At 41.0% G+C, this 20236-nt stretch overlaps 2 protein-coding genes across 3 annotated transcripts; one reads left to right on the forward strand and one right to left on the reverse strand.

The window, feature by feature from the left end:
- Nucleotides 1-7296: 7296 nt before the first annotated feature.
- aqp11 (aquaporin 11) lies at nucleotides 7297-11777 on the forward strand. 2 transcript variants are annotated; one of them, XR_014607640.1, is made up of 4 exons: nucleotides 7297-8011; nucleotides 8298-8414; nucleotides 9290-9685; nucleotides 11272-11777. XR_014607640.1 is itself a non-coding variant. In XM_084123558.1 (3 exons), exons 1-3 carry the CDS (start codon nucleotides 7414-7416, stop codon nucleotides 9400-9402), a joined length of 828 nt encoding a protein of 275 aa, XP_083979684.1. In that variant the 5' UTR covers nucleotides 7297-7413; the 3' UTR covers nucleotides 9403-11601. The 2 variants fall into 2 exon arrangements, 1 of the variants encoding a protein (XP_083979684.1); XM_084123558.1 differs by having other exon boundaries at nucleotides 9290-11601.
- Nucleotides 11778-16033: 4256 nt separating this feature from the next.
- On the reverse strand, nucleotides 16034-17084 carry LOC311089909 (putative nuclease HARBI1). Its single transcript, XM_084124948.1, has 3 exons — nucleotides 16914-17084; nucleotides 16501-16803; nucleotides 16034-16280 (listed from the first exon to the last, which is right to left on the reverse strand). Exons 1-3 carry the CDS (start codon nucleotides 17063-17065, stop codon nucleotides 16238-16240), a joined length of 498 nt encoding a protein of 165 aa, XP_083981074.1. The 5' UTR covers nucleotides 17066-17084; the 3' UTR covers nucleotides 16034-16237.
- Between the last annotated feature and the right edge of the window lie 3152 nt (nucleotides 17085-20236).

Here is a 20236-nt window from a genome sequence, read left to right on the forward strand (position 1 = left end):
GTGTAACCACACCAGCACAGGACCTCCATATCCAGCATCTTCACCTCCAAGATCGTCTGAGACCAGCCACCCGGACTGCTTCTGCAACATTCGGTTTGCATAACCAAAGAATTTCTGCACAAACTGTCAGAAACCGTCTCAGGGAAGCTCATCTGCATGCTCGTCGTCCTCATCAGGGTCTCGACCTGACTGCAGTTCGTTGTCGTAACCGACTTGAGTGGGCAAATGCTCACATTCGTTGGCATCTGGCACTTTGGAGAGGTGTTCTCTTCACGGATGAATCCCGGTTTTCACTGTACAGGGCAGATGGCAGACAGCGTGTATGGCGTCGTGTGGGTGAGCGGTTTGCTGATGTCAACGTTGTGGATTGAGTGGCCCATGGTGGTGGTGGGGTTATGGTATGGGCAGGCGTATGTTATGGACAATGAACACAGGTGTGCCCTGCCGTGCCATACCACACCCACTCCCCTTCCCTTCTTCTCATAGCCATCCACGCCCATTTAAGTTGCATTTTTCAAAAATGGTCGTTTCATCTGACCTCCGGCCGTATGTCTTGGACACTCGGGTGAAGAGAGGGGCGGAGCTGTCAACTGATCACCACCTGGTGGTGAGTTGGATCCGATGGCGGGGGAGGAAGCTGGACAGACTCGGCAGACCCAAGCGTACTGTAAGGGTCTGCTGGGAACGTTTGGCCGAGTCTCCTGTCAGAGAGATCTTCAACTCCCACCTCCGGCAGAGCTTCGACCGGATCCCGAGGGAGGCTGGAGATATTGAGTCCGAGTGGACCATGTTCTCCACCTCCATTGTCGAAGCGGCCGCTCAGAGCTGTGGCCGTAAGGTCTCCGGTGCCTGTCGAGGCGGCAATCCCCGAACCCGGTGGTGGACACCGGAAGTAAGGGATGCTGTCAAGCTGAAGAAGGAGTCCTATCGGGCCTGGTTGGCTTGTGGGACTCCTGAGGCAGCTGACAGGTACCGGCAGGCCAAGCGGACTGCAGCCTGGGTGGTTGTGGAGGCAAAAACTCGGGCCTGGGAGGAGTTCGGTGAGGCCATGGAGAAGGACTATCGGCTGGCCTCGAAGAGATTCTGGCAAACCGTCCGGCGCCTCAGGAGAGGGAAGCAGTGCCCTACCAACGCTGTTTACAGTAGAGGTGGGGAGCTGTTGACCTCAACTGGGGATGTCGTTGGACGGTGGAAGGAATACTTCGAGGATCTCCTCAATCCCGCTGTCACGTCTTCCATTGAGGAAGCAGAGGCTGAGGGCTCAGATGTGGACTCGTCCATCACCCAAGCTGAAGTCACCGAGGTAGTCAAGAAACTCCTCGGTGGGAAGGCACCAGGGGTGGATGAGATCCGCCCTGAGTACCTCAAGTCTCTGGATGTTGTGGGGCTGTCTTGGCTGACACGCCTCTGCAGCATCGCGTGGCAGTCGGGGACAGTGCCTCTGGGATGGCAGACCGGGGTGGTGGTCCCTCTTTTTAAGAAGGGGGACCGGAGGGTGTGTTCCAACTACAGGGGGATCACACTTCTCAGCCTCCCTGGGAAAGTCTATGCCAGGGTACTGGAGAGGAGAATCCGGCCGATAGTAGAACCTCGGATTCAGGAGGAACAGTGTGGTTTTCGTCCAGGCCGTGGAACACTGGACCAGCTCTATACCCTCTACAGGGTGCTGGAGGGTTCATGGGAGATTGCCCAACCAGTCCACATGTGCTTTGTGGATTTCGAGAAGGCATTCGACTGTGTCCCTCACGGCGGCCTGTGGAGGGTGCTCCGGGAGTATGGGGTCCGGGGCCCTTTGCTAAGGGCTATCCGGTCCCTGTACGACCGAAGCAGGAGCTTGGTTCGTATTGCCAGCAGTAAGTCAGACTTGTTCCCAGTGCGTGTTTGACTCCGGCAGGGCTGCCCTTTGTCGCCAGTTCTGTTCATGATTTTTATGGACAGAATTTCTAGGCGCAGCCAGGGGCCGGAGGGTGTCAGGTTTGGTGACAACACGATTTCGTCTCTGCTCTTTGCGGATGATGTTGTCGTGTTGGCCTCATCAAGCCAGGACCTTCAGCATGCACTGGGACGGTTTGCAGCCGAGTGTGAAGCGGCTGGGATGAGAATCAGCACCTCCAAATCCGAGTCGGAAAAGGGTGGCTTGCCCACTTCAGGTTGGTGGAGAGTTTCTGCCTCAAGTGGAGGAGTTTAAGTATCTTGGGGTTTTGTTCACGAGTGAGGGAAGGATGGAGAACGGGAGATTGACAGACGGATCGGTGCAGCTTCTGCAGTAATGCGGTCGATGTACCAGTCTGTCGTGGTGATGAAAGAGCTGAGCCGCAAGGCGAAGCTCTCGATTTACCGGTCAATCTACGTTCCTACTCTCACCTATGGTCATGAGCTTTGGGTCATGACCGAAAGGACAAGATCCCGGATACAGGCGGCCGAAATGAGCTTTCTCCGCAGGGTGGCTGGGCGATCCCTTAGAGATAGGGTGAGAAGCTCGGTCACTCGGGAGGAGCTCAAAGTAGAGCCGCTGCTCCTCCACATCGAGAGGGGTCAGCTGAGGTGGCTCGGGCATCTGTTCTGGATGCCTCCTGGACGCCTTCCCGGGAAGGTGTTCCGGGCGCGTCCCACTGGGAGGAGACCCCGGGGAAGACCTAGGACACGCTGGAGAGACTATGTCTCCCGGCTGGCCTGGGAACGCCTCGGTGTCCCCCCAGAAGAGCTGGAGGAAGTGTCTAGGGAGAGGGAAGTCTAGGGATCTCTGCTTAGACTGCTGCCCCCGCGACCCGGCCCCGGATAAGCGGAAGAAGATGGATGGATGGAAAAAGATTGTGAGCTAGACTTGAGCTGAAAGAGGGGGGTTTCATGACCCTTTAAAGAAAATCCAGAGCTTCACACTCGTATTTACGACCTTGTGGTGGCGTTCACGTGCGTTCAACTCGTAAATACGATCTTTACGAGATGACTTGAATGAACCAAATATATCATTGAGAACAAACATATTTTACGTTGCTAAAGCCCTATTCGCACAGGATAAGTATTACCTATCGACCTCTAGTAATTTGTTATAATTGCGGAGGTTGTCTGTGATCTTAATCCCTTGCGAATCGCCCATGTCTGTAATTTGTAAAGTAAAAATTCCCCTGCAAATGACCTACCATATTTCGCTGAACATCGAGGTCCTGTGATAATATTAGTCCGTGTGAATCCTTTCGTGAAGAATGGAGGCTGCGTTGGAGTGTTTTGATAGTATTTTGGGTGCTGGGTCATATCGCTATACACCATGATACGATACAACTATACAATTTGGAGAAAGAGAAAGCTGAAAACCATCAGAAGAGCAAAAACAAAAAGAATGATTAGATGGAGATGGATGACATGTATAGCAGCATGTGGTAAGGAACATTCTTCTGTTTATGATATATCATACAGCTAGACCTATAACAACAAGACATTTCCAAGCAATAGCCTATTGACGACATCATATCCGGGAGATAAGTCAGTAAATTCGAGTAAAATCACAGCCTTCGCTTATCCCGTGCGAATGCGCCCAGATCCCGAATCCCCAGATAATATTAATCCAGTGCGAATAGGGCTATAAGAGTGGTTGCTAGGGGTGTTGTGTAGTGATCGGTAGTGATACATAGAACCGTTGGGTGAAGCGGTCAAGAATCAGAATCAAGGATTGGATATTGTTTTATAAAATATAAGCTTCAGTCAAGCGACTCAACGTTCCTTTGTTACCAGTTCGAATTAATAACGGAAACTTGTGTCCACTGTCAAACTGTCAACTTGAGATTTGAATCTATGGTGGAAGGAAGTAGTTCTGCACAAAAGAGGGGTTTTAAAGACACTCCGTTGTTGTTTCTTATTTATTTACTCGCATGTACTTATACTCACATATAAAAGCAATATCACACTAGTAGCCTCGGCCGAATCACAGCCGTGTTGATATACAGCCATATCGCACTGCTACTCGTGTGATATTACTGTATATTAATTAATTGACCATCGATATTTAATGGGGAGAACTACCAAATAGACAGCAGTCGTTGCTGTTTCACCTAGTCTCAGCCTCACGCCCATGGACCGTTTGCTGAACGTCTGATGCATAGGCTATGGCACACTTTTCTGGAAACACTTCAGGATTTTCGAAGTCGCGATCTGATTGGTTGAATTCTACAGGATTTCTGGGAGACTTGTGTGTCGCGTTTTTCGGTTCGCCTGGAAACAAATGCCATGACGCAAAAACCCCTCTTGGAAGAAGAACGCCATCGTGTTTACAACTTGACAATGAGCGCTTACCAGGATCAACTAAACGCTGGATTTTCAAAAGTATGTGAAGTTTGCGGCTCCATTGTTGTAGTAAACTTGCACGTTCTTGAATTAATAATTTATTAGATGCACGCTGTTATTGTAGCGACATCGACATATTTTCACGGCCCTAAACATGACGCGGAACAAAACAAACTGTAATTGTTTGCGTTACATGTCAGTCAAACGTCCTCTTGGGCGGTCCTTGGCCAAGAAAAGCTGCAATAGAGTCCAGACCCAGCAAACACAAAAACGTTGCAAAAACGTTTTTTTCACTTCGTGAAAAAGTTGTCACAACGTTTTTATCCTACGTATTTAATACGACAGATGTCGGGTTTTTTAAACGTTATAAATACGTATTTTCACAACGTGGCTGAAACATTTTTTTAACGTTATAAATACGTATTTTCACACCATTGATGAAACAAGTTTTTTTAACGTTGCTTCGACGATATGCGTCATGTTCAACATTTTCAAAATGTCAATATCACGTCTTATGTGGTACTTTTTTTCCTATTGGTTTTTACCACGTTCACCCGAAAAATTCACGGAAAGAACGTGTTAATCACTAAAACCTGAGATGTTTCCATCCTTGGATGTAGCCTGTAAGCGTTTGTAGCAGCAGCCGTTCTGCAACTGCTGCCACGTCCGTCTTCAAAGAATCCAGTGTGAAGAGTAATCGATCCAGTGGGCTATAAACTCATCTTTAACAATTCTTTCTGGGACCCGTTAAAAACATTGAAAAATCACTGGACACAAAACATAAAAGTTAAGCAAATTCTTTAGAATTTATTGATTACTAACACAATATGATTGATATGATATGATTAATGATTTTAATTAATGAGTGCATTTCTGTAATATATTACTAATTCTAGAATAAATAATGATACAATCTATTATATATATATATATATATAACATTTATGATTATTATCAGTTGTACGGCTTCATATTTTTGTGGAAACTATGATACAGTTTTCAGTATTCTTTGAATAGAACTTTCAAAAGAGCAGGATTTATTTGAAACATAATTTTTTAAAAACAATTTAAAAGTTTTTACTGCGACTTTTGATCAAATTAATCTATCTTTTCTGTATAAACATTTTTTCAAAACAATAAATATTTAAAATATTTAAAATGTTTATAAAACAGAAAAAACAGACCTTCTGCCGACGCGAGACTATGTTTCACCCGTTTCACCTGAAACGGGCCTCACAACAGAAGGGGCCTCCCCTTGCTCTCAAAAAAGAGCCCTGCTCCCCGCAAGCACAAAAATGAACGGGGCAAGGGGCAAAAATGCCACTAAAATGAATAAAAAATGCCCCCAAAATTCAAGATATGGGTCAAAAATGTCCTTGTATGAGCTCATTTAGAACAGGCCATAGAGTGCCGTTTTCCCGAATATCAGCACAATTGCAAATGTGATAGCTTATTGATTTTATTCAACAGTTCAATAAACAAGAAGTTAATGTTAAGTGACTTTTATTTTAGTCTTAGAACATTGTCTGTTTTTGCACTATTTTACCAACAAAAATAGTTCCAAACAAATCCACAGAGCCATTGAGTGTCAACATGTGGGGCCTCCAACTGTTTCTTTGAAACGGGCCTCTAATTGCAAAGGCAATTTATGTGTATTTGACTGTGTTTAGGCACAATAGGCAGCTAAAACAAACTCAATTTAGAGGGAGCTTTATGTGCACTTTGGTTGTGAGCTCATAATTTGCGTGAATGCGTAAATTTATGTGCCATAAGTGCAATCCCACGCTAAAATTCAAGCCCTGGAACAGCAACAATATTCATCCTGAGCAAATGAAACAAGTGAGTGAGGGGAGGCGGGTTTGTGAGTCAACTCGCTGTCAGAGAGAGAGAGAGAGAGAGGGAGAAACTCATACAACATGAATATGATGCTGGTAGCACAATCTGATAGGTAGCATTTTTCGATGTCGAATTGGGCTGTAAAATTTACATCCTTATTGTAACAAATGCAATAGTTAAACAATTAGCCTACAAGAACTAGCCTATGCTATACTTTTTCATAAGGCCAAGGACAAGTTAGAATCAAGAGCTTTAAAGTATGGACCTTCTTAAATTAATAAATTATAGACCAAAACAACTGGTTTTCCCCATGTAAAATGTGTTCTGGTAATAATGAGAGATATAGGAACCTGGCATTCAGATATTCCAAGAGATTCAGGAAATTTACATTTTCAGTATAAGAAAAAGATAGTTTGACTTCCCATGGCACTTTGGCCAACTTTGTATGTGTAGATGATACCACAAAAGGCCCTTTTGCAAAAACAAATAAACCTCACAAGGGAGCATGGGTGGGACCCTTTTAAACGGTTCACATTTCAATGTTCAAACCAAAATACGTCCCTCCAACAAACCATCCCAGGGGGGAAACCTTTTCCCCACTTCAAGCACTGATTATATTACATTATACACTATACATTATATAGCGGCTACTCACAAATCAGTTGGACCTATTTACACACGCTATTGCACCACTGATCTGGTTACTCCACTCAGAGCACCTCCTCACTCTTAACTTAACCTCAACCTGCCTATATTATAGCCTATATTATATTATTATAAAGAAGCTTAAGTTAAAACTGCCCGTCTCAACAGTATAATATTCTGTTAGATTAAGGGCATACAGTGATTTGGGGAGTCTATATTTGTTAATTTCTGGTCAGATTTATTTATTTTGCAGATAAATTGTTTATTCTGGTAACCTCTGGCAACACCGGACGAAGTTCTTTACAAATCCTACTACGTTAGAGGATTGAGTCATGCATATTTTTACGTAACAATACGTTCTCCTACCCGATTGGCTGAAGTGACAGACGTGGGCGCTAGTCAGCTGACGAAATCCGAATCGCTGTTACGATAAAGGTTGGATCATTAATATGAATAAGGTTACGTGCTTGAGCACTCCCGGAAGCAACTATTTAATATTCATGAGTCAAGTCTTTTGCCATAGTAGCTGCACAGATTGAATTGTAGTAGGCGGGATAAATGGCGCAAAGGCGGAACCGCTCTACACCAAAGTTTCCTGACAGGATTAGAGTTTTGAATGATTATTCGTAGCGAGGCCGTAAAGAGCTGGCAGAGATGGCCTATCTCACCGTCTCTCTGTCCTTACTGGTGGGAATTGTAGTTTTTAGCGAGGTGGCGAGAAGGACAGCTTCATATCTATTCCCAAATCGTAACTGGATCACCTATGTGCTGGAGTTTATTTCCACTTTTCAGTTGTGCGCGTGCACGCACGAGTTAAAGCTGCTCGCGGAGGTGGGCAGACTGGTGCCGCAGATCGGACTGACCCTCACGTACCTCATCACGGTGATCCACGTGCTTTCTTTCCACGGTGCGATCTGTAACCCCACCGGCTCTCTGGAGCAGCTCTACCGCGGGACTCTCACGCGCAGACGCGCATTGGCACAGATCTCATGCCAGCTGATCGCGGCTGTGGTGGCACGGCTAGTGATGCCTCGCCTGTGGTCACTGGCGCTCTCTGACCTGCATGAACTGCACACACTGATGGACTTTAAATGCACGAACAGCCCCATTAATGTCCCTCTGCTGCAGGCCGCCGCGGTGGAGCTGAGCTGCGCGTTTGTGATGCACTCTGCGGTGTCGAACCTGGATAAAGTGGAGGAGAAATATCGGGTTCATGCAATAGCGGCTGTCATCACCACTTTAGTCTATGCGGGTGTGTGCACGAATCTAAAATTCCACATGGTACCATGGTTCAAATATAATAATTATTCAGGACCACCACAGTACTGTATGGCCAGTGCAAGTGTTTTTATTGTCAAATCAAAGTCATCTATCTATCTATCTATCTATCTATCTATCTATCTATCTATCTATCTGTCTATCTGTCTGTCTGTCTATTCTTTAAAGCATGCAGATCTTGTCTATTGATATTTCAGTATCATTCATATGCTGTTAACTGCAGTGCAACTGTGTTCAGGAAGCTACTGTGTTTTGTAAAGGTGGACATCTCACCGGAGCTGTGTTCAACCCAGCACTGGCATTCTCTATACAGTTCCCCTGTCCTGGAAACACTTTTGCAGAGTACGGTTTTGTGTACTGGATGGGGCCAATAGCAGGTGACGATTACAACATTACATACTTTGACCTTTGGCCAGATCCTTAAAAAAAGAGACTGAGACTGTTGTGTGATCAACTGATGGTATTATTTGGTAGAAAAAAGTGTTTCCTGTCAAACACTTCACAAGTAATAACACATAATGAGACAAAACAATAAAATGTGTAACACTTTACAATAAGGTTAATTAGTTAACTACCTTAGTTAAAATGAATTCAGAATGAACAATACTTGAGCATTTATTAATCTAGTTGATTTTAATTTCAAAATTTACTAATACGTTATTAAAATCAAAGGTTGTATTTGTTAACATTAGTTAATGCACTGTGAACTAACATGAACAAACAATAAACAGCTGTATTTTTATTAACTAACTTTAACAAAGATTAAAAAATACTGTAACAAATGTATTGCTCGTTAGTTGATTAGTTCATGTTAGTTAATACATTAACTAATGTTAACTAATGAACCTTATTGTAAAGTGTTACCAAAATGTCTTTAGTGCCAGAATAAAAACACATTTGCATGTTACAGATACAGCCCATGGATGTTCACTCATATAGTACAGGGTGGGCCATTTATATGGATACACCGTAATAACATGGGAATGGTTGGTGATATTAAAGTCCTGTTTGTGGCACATTAGTATATGTGAGGGGGCAAACTCCTCAAGATGGGTGGTGTGTACTAATATATACTAATGTGCCACAAACAGGACTTTAATATCACCAACCATTCCCATGTTATTATGGTGTATCCATATAAATGGCCCACCCTGTACATTTTTAATAACAGCAAGAAATGTACAGTTCTCTGTGTTTCACCAGTATATTCAGAAGTTCATGCTGGTTTTCCACTCTTTTTGTGTCATTACAGGAATGACAGGCTCTCTTCTTCTTTTTGATAAAGTGATCCCAGCCATTTCAGGAAAAAGCACAATTCCAAAGCACCCGAACTCTAGTGGACTCAAGAAGAAAAAGATGAATTAAGACGATTTTATAAAATATAAATAGTAATTACTCATCCATATGTAGTTATATACGGTGAATATACAGGACACTGTAATTTTCCAGCTCCTCTTAAAGTAATAATGAAACTGGAGGGACCATACTGTTCATTTTTAGAAGGGTTTTACTGACATTGCTTTCAAAATGTCTTAAATGTCTTTTTTAATGACAACAAATTCATGAAGGACAGTGATTATGTAATGACACACATCTGCAGGTTTACAGCACACAGTGTGCCGAGAAGCAATTGTGACCATTACAAACTGTTATCTTAAAGAGCAACTTGCAGGTTAGAAGACCCAACAAGTCAATGTATAGAAAAATAATGTAGGAACTAGATTTTCTTTAAAAAAAAATTATAAATATGCTACAGTGGCTTCTGGAGTCGTTTTTGTGAGAAAATTTTACTTCCGCATCTGAAAATGGGCGTGACGGGCGAGAGTCGTGACGTAGCACGAGGGAGAGCGGTCGATTCAAACAACAGGGAAATATGGATTGCAATGACATTTCGGACGCTGAGGAAATTGTTTACGGACCACAGCCATACAATTATGAGCCTGCTAGGCTGCCAAGGGAGCAGGGACAGGCCAGGATTAATGTTAGACAGAACATATTGGAACTTACAATAACAGAAACTAAGCTTTGATCAGGCGTTTGTCATGCTCATTAATATCCGCCCAGACTAACGTTACGTGATATAACTTAGCAGTTTCTCATGGAGAGACAGAGAGATATTTATTCCTGATACATTTTTTGTTCCATAGGTGCTTGTGTGGGAAATGCGAGGCAATGTTTACAGCTGAGGAAAGTCAGTGTTGCAGGGAGGTGGATGCATACTGGGCCTTAGTGGAAAATGCCAAACTTTCCATGGTTGCAGTTAGTGTTACTACAGTAAAGCCATGGTGAATGTTGCTGATCTATGGACACTGGATAGTTCGTTCATTCATTGCACAATGTTTATTCCTGGTTTTCACGTCAGCGCTGTTTGATCCGTTAATAACGGAGAAATGTGAATATTTCTCACTAGATCTCGCAGCGATGTTATTACTTCAGTGGCGAATTCTTTATTTACTGGATCTCGCAGTTAGGCTACAGTGTTGCTTGATCAGGCTCGCGCTGCACTGGTCCAAACTGATAAACGGTCCACACAAACACAATAACGAGTAACTGTTAGCTCAGTTTCGTTCCGCTTACATTGCGTTTGCCAGTTGATGTTGTGCTCGCGCCTACATCCAGCGGGAGAACCCGAAGATGCGTGCACTGAAGGAACCGCACTAGCTCTGAGTCTCACCCGGTTCTTACTTCGGTATCCCATGTTGAACTCCTTCATATCGCCGGGACGATAATCCTCCGATCTGAAGTGAACGCTACACACGACCGCGTTTTCCGAAGCCGACGCGGAAGAGAAATCCCGTCTCTTCACCTGCACAACCCGCACCCAGGCACGAAAGATAGCACCGTCCTTTTTCCTGTTAGGAAACCGGTGGACTCGATGTCCTGACAGGCTGGAGTTTTTGCAAGCTCCACAAACACATAAATTTACCATGACGATGATAAATTGAAATACAAAAACTACTGAAAACACACTGTCTCACGACCGCTCTTACTGAATACCAACCTACTCTGCACTGAGCTGCGGCAGAGCACAGCACACGTCTCCCTCGTGTGACGTAAAATGACGCGATGTTGAAAAAAAAGCGGTTTGTACGAGCAGTCAAAGAAACGCTCACTTTATCTACTAAATTGGTGTCATTATGTCGTTTTAAAACATTTTAAATCCTGCATTATCTTTTCATATGGTATTTTCATACACGGTTATATATTCATTTAGATTTTTTTTTTACCTGCAAGTTGCTCTTTAACAAATGGACATTCCTGGAATAAGACACATGGGAAGTATTCTAACAATCCTGCTGGGATACTATTTTGTGTTTTGTTCTACTAGCGATGATTCTTACCTAGTAATAGGTAAATGTTACTGTATTAGTAATCTTAAGAATAAAATAAGTAAAATCTATTTAGCCAATTTACTTTATTTTACATGCTGAACCTTTATAGTTGTTTTCGAATATTTTTATATTTGCATTGTGTGATTGTTTTGTTTGATTTTATGCATGTGAAGCACTTTGAGTTGCATTCTATGTATGAAAAGTGCTAAACAAATAAATGTTTATTATTATTATTATTATTATTATTATTAAGCACAATTTTGCAGTGCCTTTGGATTATCCTGGGTAAAATAACCAGGGTGAACCAGACCAGATATAATGCCACGTCGACAAGCAAATGCAAAATGTAAAATATGGCATAACACAAATTCTGTGTTACAAGAAATGAAATGATGCAGTACTAAAACCTATTTATTAGTCTGTTTTCTGTTATTATTAAACCTTACATAAAAACATGGATCTGTGGTTATTTAACCTGAGAGGTCAAACAGGGAGACCTTTGACCTTTGAACTCAGATGTCTTGAGCAAAGTGATATGGTATTTTGTTTTACTAAGCTGCCAAAGCAATAAAAGACAAGCAAATAAAGTGAAATATTGTGGGATGTTGGTTGCATAAGACGTTCACTCGTGAAAAATTGTTGACATAATGGACTGTAATGTGCTGTCAAATTCCAGCTTTAATCTTACATTTGAGTACTGGAAACCTTTCACAACTTTTATATTGAAGGCTGGTCAAATCGCACGACGAAGGAGAATACTCAAATAGTCTTTATTTCATAATCCTAATATGAAATATGTATTTTCATAATACATAAAAATAAGTTGATGCCTTAAATTTTTAAGTTCAGTACAACTTGGATGTTTAAGTCATTTCAACCTAAATTACATCAAGCTGACTCAAAATGAGTTGAATCTTGTATAACTTCAAAAAAAAAAATTCAAAATTCAAAATTGCTTAACTTATTTTAATTAGTTAAAGCCATGTGAAAACATGTCATAATTTATTGATCATATAATTCATATTTGTTAGAATGCAATATGGAACAGCAATCGCTCATTTCTTGCATTGGGCAAATAACTGTCCATTTATCATGTTTGTTCCTTTCTGTTATTGTGAAGTGTCCTTGACCTTGGAAGAGGCGCTATATAAATGAAACATATTATTGTAATTTTTTATTGGAGAAATAATACTTAATCAGACTTAACAGAAATGTTAACGAGAACTGACAACAATGGACTGAAACACAGGGCTATAAATACATGCTAGCAACAAAGGGATCTATAGATGAACTGGTGAACAGAATCTAATAATCAATGATTAACCAGCAACAAGAGAGTGAATGAGTAATGAACTAATTATGAACACAGGCAAACAGAGCAAACAGTCTGAAAGCAAAACAGAACTGAACATACACGTTCTACATGCAAATCATTCTTTGTGAAATACACTAATGAAAGTCTATTTATACTTAGATTCAGGAAGTGTATTTAGCAGATATACAGCATATTTGTTTAGTTGTGGTGCATTATTAGAGACGCTGCATCGACATATACATCGATTCATTTAGCAGACACTTTTATACAACGCCACTTACAAATGAGGAATACAACAAGCGATTCATCTTAAAGAGACCATAAACGCAAGAACTGCAGGTAATACAAAGTTTCAGACATTGTTTAGAATAGTACAAGAACAGGGAGAGATTAAGAAATAGTGATAGTCAAGTCACATTTATTTATATAGCGCTTTTTACAATACAGATTGTTTCAAAGCAGCTTTACAGAGATAAAAGGAAAATAATGCAAAGTTTTTTTTCCAGAAGAAAATAGTGTCACAGTTCAGCTTAATTAAGTTCTATATATATATATATATATATATATATATATATATATATATATATATATATATAGCCGCTCTGGAGTTGTAATGGTCACCAGCTGGAGTGCCCTTGAGAGCCACCAGAGGGCACTCCACACCAGACTATTATCACTCCCTCACAAACTACATTTCCCATAACTCACTGCCCGGACTCATCATCACTGATTGCATTCACCTGTGTCTCATTACCCTGTTAGTCTCAGCCTATTTATACCATGTTCACTCATTCATTCACTGTGAAGTTTTGTATGTTGTTGCACTGCATTTCCGAGCGTTTTCCCTGGTTTCATGTCTCTTGGTTTTTGGATTTTTTGCCTGTTCTGTGGATTACTCTTTTGCCTCTGACCCCTGCCTGTTTTGTTTGTTTGGATGGCCTACTTGTTTTTTGAACTATTGCCTGTATATTGGATTACGTGTCTGGATTTCCCCTTAATTAAAGCTGCATTTGGATCTAAACCTTCGTGTCTCGGAGCAGTTCATAACAGGAGTAAACCGTGATGTCATCGTCTAGCTCAGTTCAGTTCTTGTATAATAGTGTCAATGCAGGCAGATCAATATTATTGTTGAATATTTAATTAAATGTTACATTTAATGTCCCCAACTACATGCTGGGTTAAAAACAACCCAATTTGGTTTATTTTGGCAACTAGTTGGGTTAAATGTTTGACCCAGCATGCTGGGTTGTAATTTTAACCCAATTATGGGTTAAAAATTACTACAGTGCTGGGTTAATGTAACCCAAAATGGGTTGGAAATTTAAACTAGAAATTTTAGTTATTAAAATGACTAAAACAACACATCTACAGCAATACAGACTTCAGTAATCAAAATATGAATTTTTTATTTATTTTATCAAGTAAAATTGTCCATTTGTGAATATATTTTTTTTAAATTTTTTTTTATCACTCCTTCCCCATTGACAAAATTCAATGAAAATGCATGAAACCATATCACAGAAAGACTTGAAATAACTGCTTGAAGAAAATATGAAGTGAAATCTAAAAACATTTCATAACATTTACATTAAGATCTTGAGCATAAGATATACTCAGTAAGAATCAATTGTAGTGTAATTATACTGTAGAAGAAAAGTACAAGTATTTAGAAGTAATAGTAAATATAAAAAGAACAACAGCATAAAAGAGGCAAGGTCGCAGACAGTAATAACCTGTTTGTCAGCAAAAATGAGTCAGAAAAATTAACATTTTGAAGAAAATATGAATTTGAAATCTTAAAACATTTCAAAGCATTTACATCAACATCTTGAGCATAACATATCATGTAAGAGAAATACTCAGTAATAATCAATTGTAGTGTAATTGTACAATAAGCAAGCCAAGCCAATGGCAACAAAGGTGGAAAAAGGCGGCAGAAAGCATAGAATTTTTTTTTTGGGGGGGGGGGGGGGGTTGCACTGTTTGCTTCTTTCAGAACTATTGATTGTTAAATGAGTAGTAGGAAGGTTCAGTTGGTGTGTGTAAAGCATCATTCTTACTTAGAATAAATCCGGAGTTCATTTAGAGAACAACTTTTAAGATAGGAGACCAGGGCCCGTATCCCTAAAGATTCTGAGAATCCTCTCAGAGAGCTCCTAACTTAACCTAAAAATTCCTTGCCAGGAGTTTTAGCTTAGAAGTGATTCCAGAACATTTTCAGTAAACTCTGAGCAAGGAATGGATGGAAAATCCTATCTTAGTGAGGAGGTGTGGTTGACCCCGTTGCTAGGTATGAGTCATCATTTCAAAAGCCGTGATTGGTTGATCCTACAAGTTTGATGAAAATGAACTTTTGGTGATAATGAGCAAAGGATGTAACCTCAAATCAATAAACATAATTATACACTCTAATCTTATGCAGACTGTAATTGTAAATAATATTTCACATTCAAGAAAATATCTGGAAAATGAATAGTAAGCTGTAGGGGTTATAGCCTAACATTAGAATCTAAAATAAATATGTGAAAACTTAAGCTCATTACACCCTGTTCAAATAATGATTCGTGTCTTATTTGCTCATATTAATATCCTAGCTGGCATATTTTGTACTTTCACTCCCATATGGACCCCATTGAAAACAAGATGGCCTATCTCAAGGGGCTGTCCTTAATGAAGTAGAAATTGCAACATTACAACTCAGTGTGGTCTTAACGAGGGTAACACGGCTCAGCTTTTATCAATGTCTGTGATTGCTGGCTGGTCTATTTATGAAGGCTTGTTAACAAATATCCTACAAACACAGAAAATGGAGAAAAAAAGGAATCGCAAGCCGAACTGGACTGAGGAGCAAGGTTTGTTGCTGGCCCAGTTGGTGAACGAACATAAAGGTATGTTACGAGGAAAATTTGGCCCAACTGTCACTAGCCAAGGCAAGAGGCGCGCCTGGGACACAATATCCCAAACAATCAATGCCTCTTTTCCACTGGTGGTGCGGACAGGCGACGATTGTGAGAAAAGGTGGTATGTGCTGCAGTCCAAGGCAAAAGATGAGATTGCAGCACACAAGCGGGAATCCTCACTCACAGGTGAGCAAAATACTATAGCCTACCACATAATCTGGCAACTTGCTCCTGCTGGCAAAGTTAATTTACATGCCTAAGTACTGTGTTCATTGACTGTTTCTTTCTAGGGGGTGGACCACCTGCAAAGCGGCTGTCCCAGGTGGCCGACACTGTCTTTCAAGTCCTGGGACACTCTGAGGTCAGCGTCACCGGGCTGCCAACAGGCATTGACACGTCAATGATGCAGGCCCTTGAAATGCAGCAAAGGTAGGACACAGGGTTATTCATATCAACAGTGTTTATTCATTGCAGAAGCCATTTCATGTGTTATCCATGCTCATTGTATTAAATTCATTTAATCAAAACAATAATTAAACTAGGCCTATGTATTTCTGTAGCATGGAGCCATCACAAGAACCGGGCCCATCAAGTTTGCCGACAAGATTGCCGCCTGAACCATCTGCAGGTGCAACTCAGGATAGCCCGGCGGATCAAACACCATTCCCATCCGCAGCACCTGCTCCGTCAGCATCCCTGCAGGAGAGAAGATTGCAACTCACAATTGATGTGTTTGAACAACAAAAAAAAGTCCTTTCCGGAGTACTACCGCCTTAAAATTGAACACCTAAAAAATAAACCATTTAGAGATTGTGTTCTGTGTCTTGCATTTAACAATTGCAGGTGATGTGCAGTAAAACTGTGGTAGTTCTTAATACCATCACAAGTTCTCAAATGACATGGGGCTACAGCTTGCCTGAAGTGTAAATTTGTGAAGTTTGCCCTGTAAGGCAGTCCACTCTGGGCTAGGTTCCCCTGTGGAATGTGAATATCTTCTTCACCACCATCCTCATCGTTGTCTTCATCCTCATCCTCATCGCCATCCTCCAGAGGTTCTGCAATCTGTCTAACCTTGCAAATATTGTGTAATATTGCACAGGCTATGATGACTTTGCTGACTTTTTCAGGCCTCAGCCGCACCTCTCCGTGGAGAACATGAAAGCGCCTCTTAAGCTGGCCTATGCCACGCTCCACCACCGCTCTTGTTGTCTTGTGGGCCCTACAATAGAATACAGACCTTTAATTATTTGATGGAAATATTGCACTACTTGGATGCTCTAACATATTGCTTGCATTTCATTTCCATGATTTTTGTATTGTTTGGCTTACCTGTTATAGTTTAGTTGGGGCCCTTGGCGTGGCTGGAGGTAAGGTGTAAGGAGCCATGGTTTGCATGGGTAGCCACTGTCCCCTAACAAGTGGCAATTAGCTGGCATATAGCGTCTCTCAAAAAGCTGTCTGATGCCACTCTCGGAGAGCATTCTCGCATCATGTGTGGAGCCTGGCCATTTAGCCACAATGTCCAAAATCTTACAGGCCGCATTGAACACTATTTGCACATTGATGCTGTGGAAATTCTTCCTGTTAACAAAGACAGCCTCGTCCTCTGATGGCGCAATTATTCTCACATGTGTTCCATCAATTACACCCACAACGCCAGGGAATCCTGCAATGTCCATAAATGCCCTTTTATGTGTGTGTAAAGTGCGGGCATCCAGCGGGAATGAAACAAATTGTGTCACAATATTAGGTTGTGACAAAGCTGTCAGTGTTTGGGTGATGACTCTGCTGACGGAGGATTGGGACAGACCCAAGTCATCACTGCTGCATTGTTGCATTTTCCCTGTTGCCAAATACCTCAGGGTTGTGATTACTTTCTTCTCCGGTGTAATAGCGTTGTGGCGTCGAGTTGGTGAAGTAATTGCATCTCTAAGGAGATCCACCACAAACATGATTCCTGCACGATCCAATCTGTAGCGTCTCAATAATTCCCTGTCATCCAGTGTTTGCAGGACATCTCTCCTGCCTCCTCTGTTGGCCATTTTGTGCAGCTGCTTAGGGGAACTCCTAAGCCACTAAAAGTCCTCTTCCCTGCTCTTAGCAGATCTCGCCTTAGGAGCCCTTTTAAGCGCTAGGAATCTTGAGGAATAGCTTTTATATTAACTGGGATTTTCGTGTCACTTTTAGGGGAAATTCTAAGAAAACGTCATGACTCTGAGAATTTTCTTAGAATTTGGCCGCTAGGAGCCACTTTTTGCACAAAAATTCTTTAGGGATACGGGCCCAGGTATGGTTGTAACACGTTTTAACCAATTCCACCAATCAGGGATAAGCTAGGACCCCTATGATCATTTCAATGTTTACCCACTTCCTCCCAAATCCCATATGAATGGTTGTAAAATAGTTACATGCCGGAAAAAAAAGAAGAGATTTTTAGGTAAGAACGTATTTTATTTTTATTTTTTTACTAAAACTATTTTGTTTAGTATTTTGTTCATTTAACTTATATTAGATAAAATTGTAGTTTCTCAGGCAAAATGTGATGCATTTTTAACTTGCTAATTTCAAACCAGTTTGCTAACATGGCTAGCTAAACACTGTCTGACAGGGGTGGGGTAAGGTCGTAACACATCTTTAAAAAGTGGTACAACCATCCCATTACATACAAGAACAGTTTTTAAAAAATAATTTTACAGAATGTCAAGACCGTGGAAAAGAAAGACCGATAAAGGTGTAAAGGAACTGGTGAGGTTTCAAAGAAGGGCAGGTCGGTCAGATCAGTTGCGAAGAAAATGTTGAAAACCAGTGTTGGGGATTCTGAGACCTCAGAAGGCACACCATGTGTTTGACAGTACAACTGTGGGTACTTTGTATCAAAAATTTCTGACACTGTTTGTACTTGTGCAAGTTTTAGCCATGGCTTGTTCTGTGTATCACACAAAACTGGCTCAAATACAGTGAAAGGAAATCAGCACAAGCAAAGAAAAGAGAAATCATTATCTGAGCATAAGCATTTACATTTAATAATTTAGCAGACGCTTTTATCCCAAGTGACTTACAAATGAGGAGAACAATAGAAGCAATCAAACCAACAAAAGGGCAACATTTTGTAAGTCATGTGACAAGCCCCAGTTAGTCTAGTACACTAGCAAGGTGCTTTTTTAAACTTTCATTAATAAATCATTAACAAACAATAATGCTTAACAGATCATTAGTTAATATATATTCACATAGATAGAAATATGAGATAATGTGCTTGTTAATGTTTACTGATGAACTTATTAACAGATTGACAGATTTAATGTACATTGAAATGTCATTAAACTTGCAGTTTATATGATCATGCATTTTTTAAACAATCTAATGATTTTAACAGTTCACAATGATTAAAAGCTTTATTAATAAATCATTAACGGAATCACTTGAGGTTTTTGGCTCTTTTTCTGGTTATTCTGTTAATTGGGAGAAGAGTGTATTCATGCCCTTGGGTGAAGGGTTGGATGCTCAGTTTCTGAGGTCTATCTTTTTAGAATAACAGAGGATCACTTCACTTATTTAAAGAGTTAGTTCACCCAAAAATGAAAATTCTGTCAGTAATTACTCACCCTCATGTTGTTCCAACCCCGTAAGACCTTCGTTCATCTTCGGAACACAAATTAAGATATTTTTGACTAAATCTGAGAGCTGTCTCACTCCTCCATAGGCTTCTAAGACATTATAACTTGCTGGCCCAGAAAATGCATTAAAGACATCGTTAATATAGTCCAAGTGACTACAGTGGCTCAATCTTAAGTTTATAAAGCGACGAGAATACTTTTTGTGAGCAAACCCCCCCCAAAATAACGACTTTATTCCACTTTTCATTTCCTTTCATTTTTCACGTAGTATAACTGCGTAGCGCATCTGTGTTGTACGTCACACGTAGGCTCACTATTGGCCGACGCTGGTCATGTGTGTGATGCGTGTGACGTGCAACACAGATACGCTACGCAGTTATACTACGTGAACTAACTCGAGGCCCAGAGAGAAGGAAATGAATAGTGGAATAAAGTCATTGGGTCTCATTCATGAAACATTTGTAAATATACGAGTAAATATGTGAGTGATTTGCGCGTAAAGAGACATTCCCGAAAATTCTTCTCCTGATTCACAAACACTTCGTAAACGTCAGATTTGATAGTGAAATGTGTGTGTGGGTTAATGAATTCCAATCAGTCATAAATGGGACGCGCGTGCACGCTCATTCTCTCAATTACCATAAATCCCGCCCATTAAAACCGACTGACAACTATATATGGGCATCATATTATGACACGAAACGAAGGATTTCAACATTTCTTCTCAAAAGCGAATGAAGAAGAGAAATTTCTCAGATGCAGAAATTGAAGTTTTATTATCAGAAGTTTATTCAAAACGCCACATTTTATTTTCAAGCGTACATAGTGGCGTATCAGGTCCTAAAAAAAAGGATTTTTTAGGTAATAATGCTTTAGGTAAAAATGCTTGGCAGCATATTACAGATGCAGTTAATGGAGTTTCATCTGTTAATCGAACAGTCTCAGAAGTGAAAAGAAAATGGTTTGACATGAAGCTTGACTGCAACACTTGTGACTTGCGGACTTGTAAAAAAAAAAAAAATTAGCTTGAATATA

Source organism: Abramis brama (assembly GCF_963993115.1).
Source record: "Abramis brama genome assembly, chromosome: 9".
Classification (NCBI taxonomy): domain Eukaryota; kingdom Metazoa; phylum Chordata; class Actinopteri; order Cypriniformes; family Leuciscidae; genus Abramis; species Abramis brama.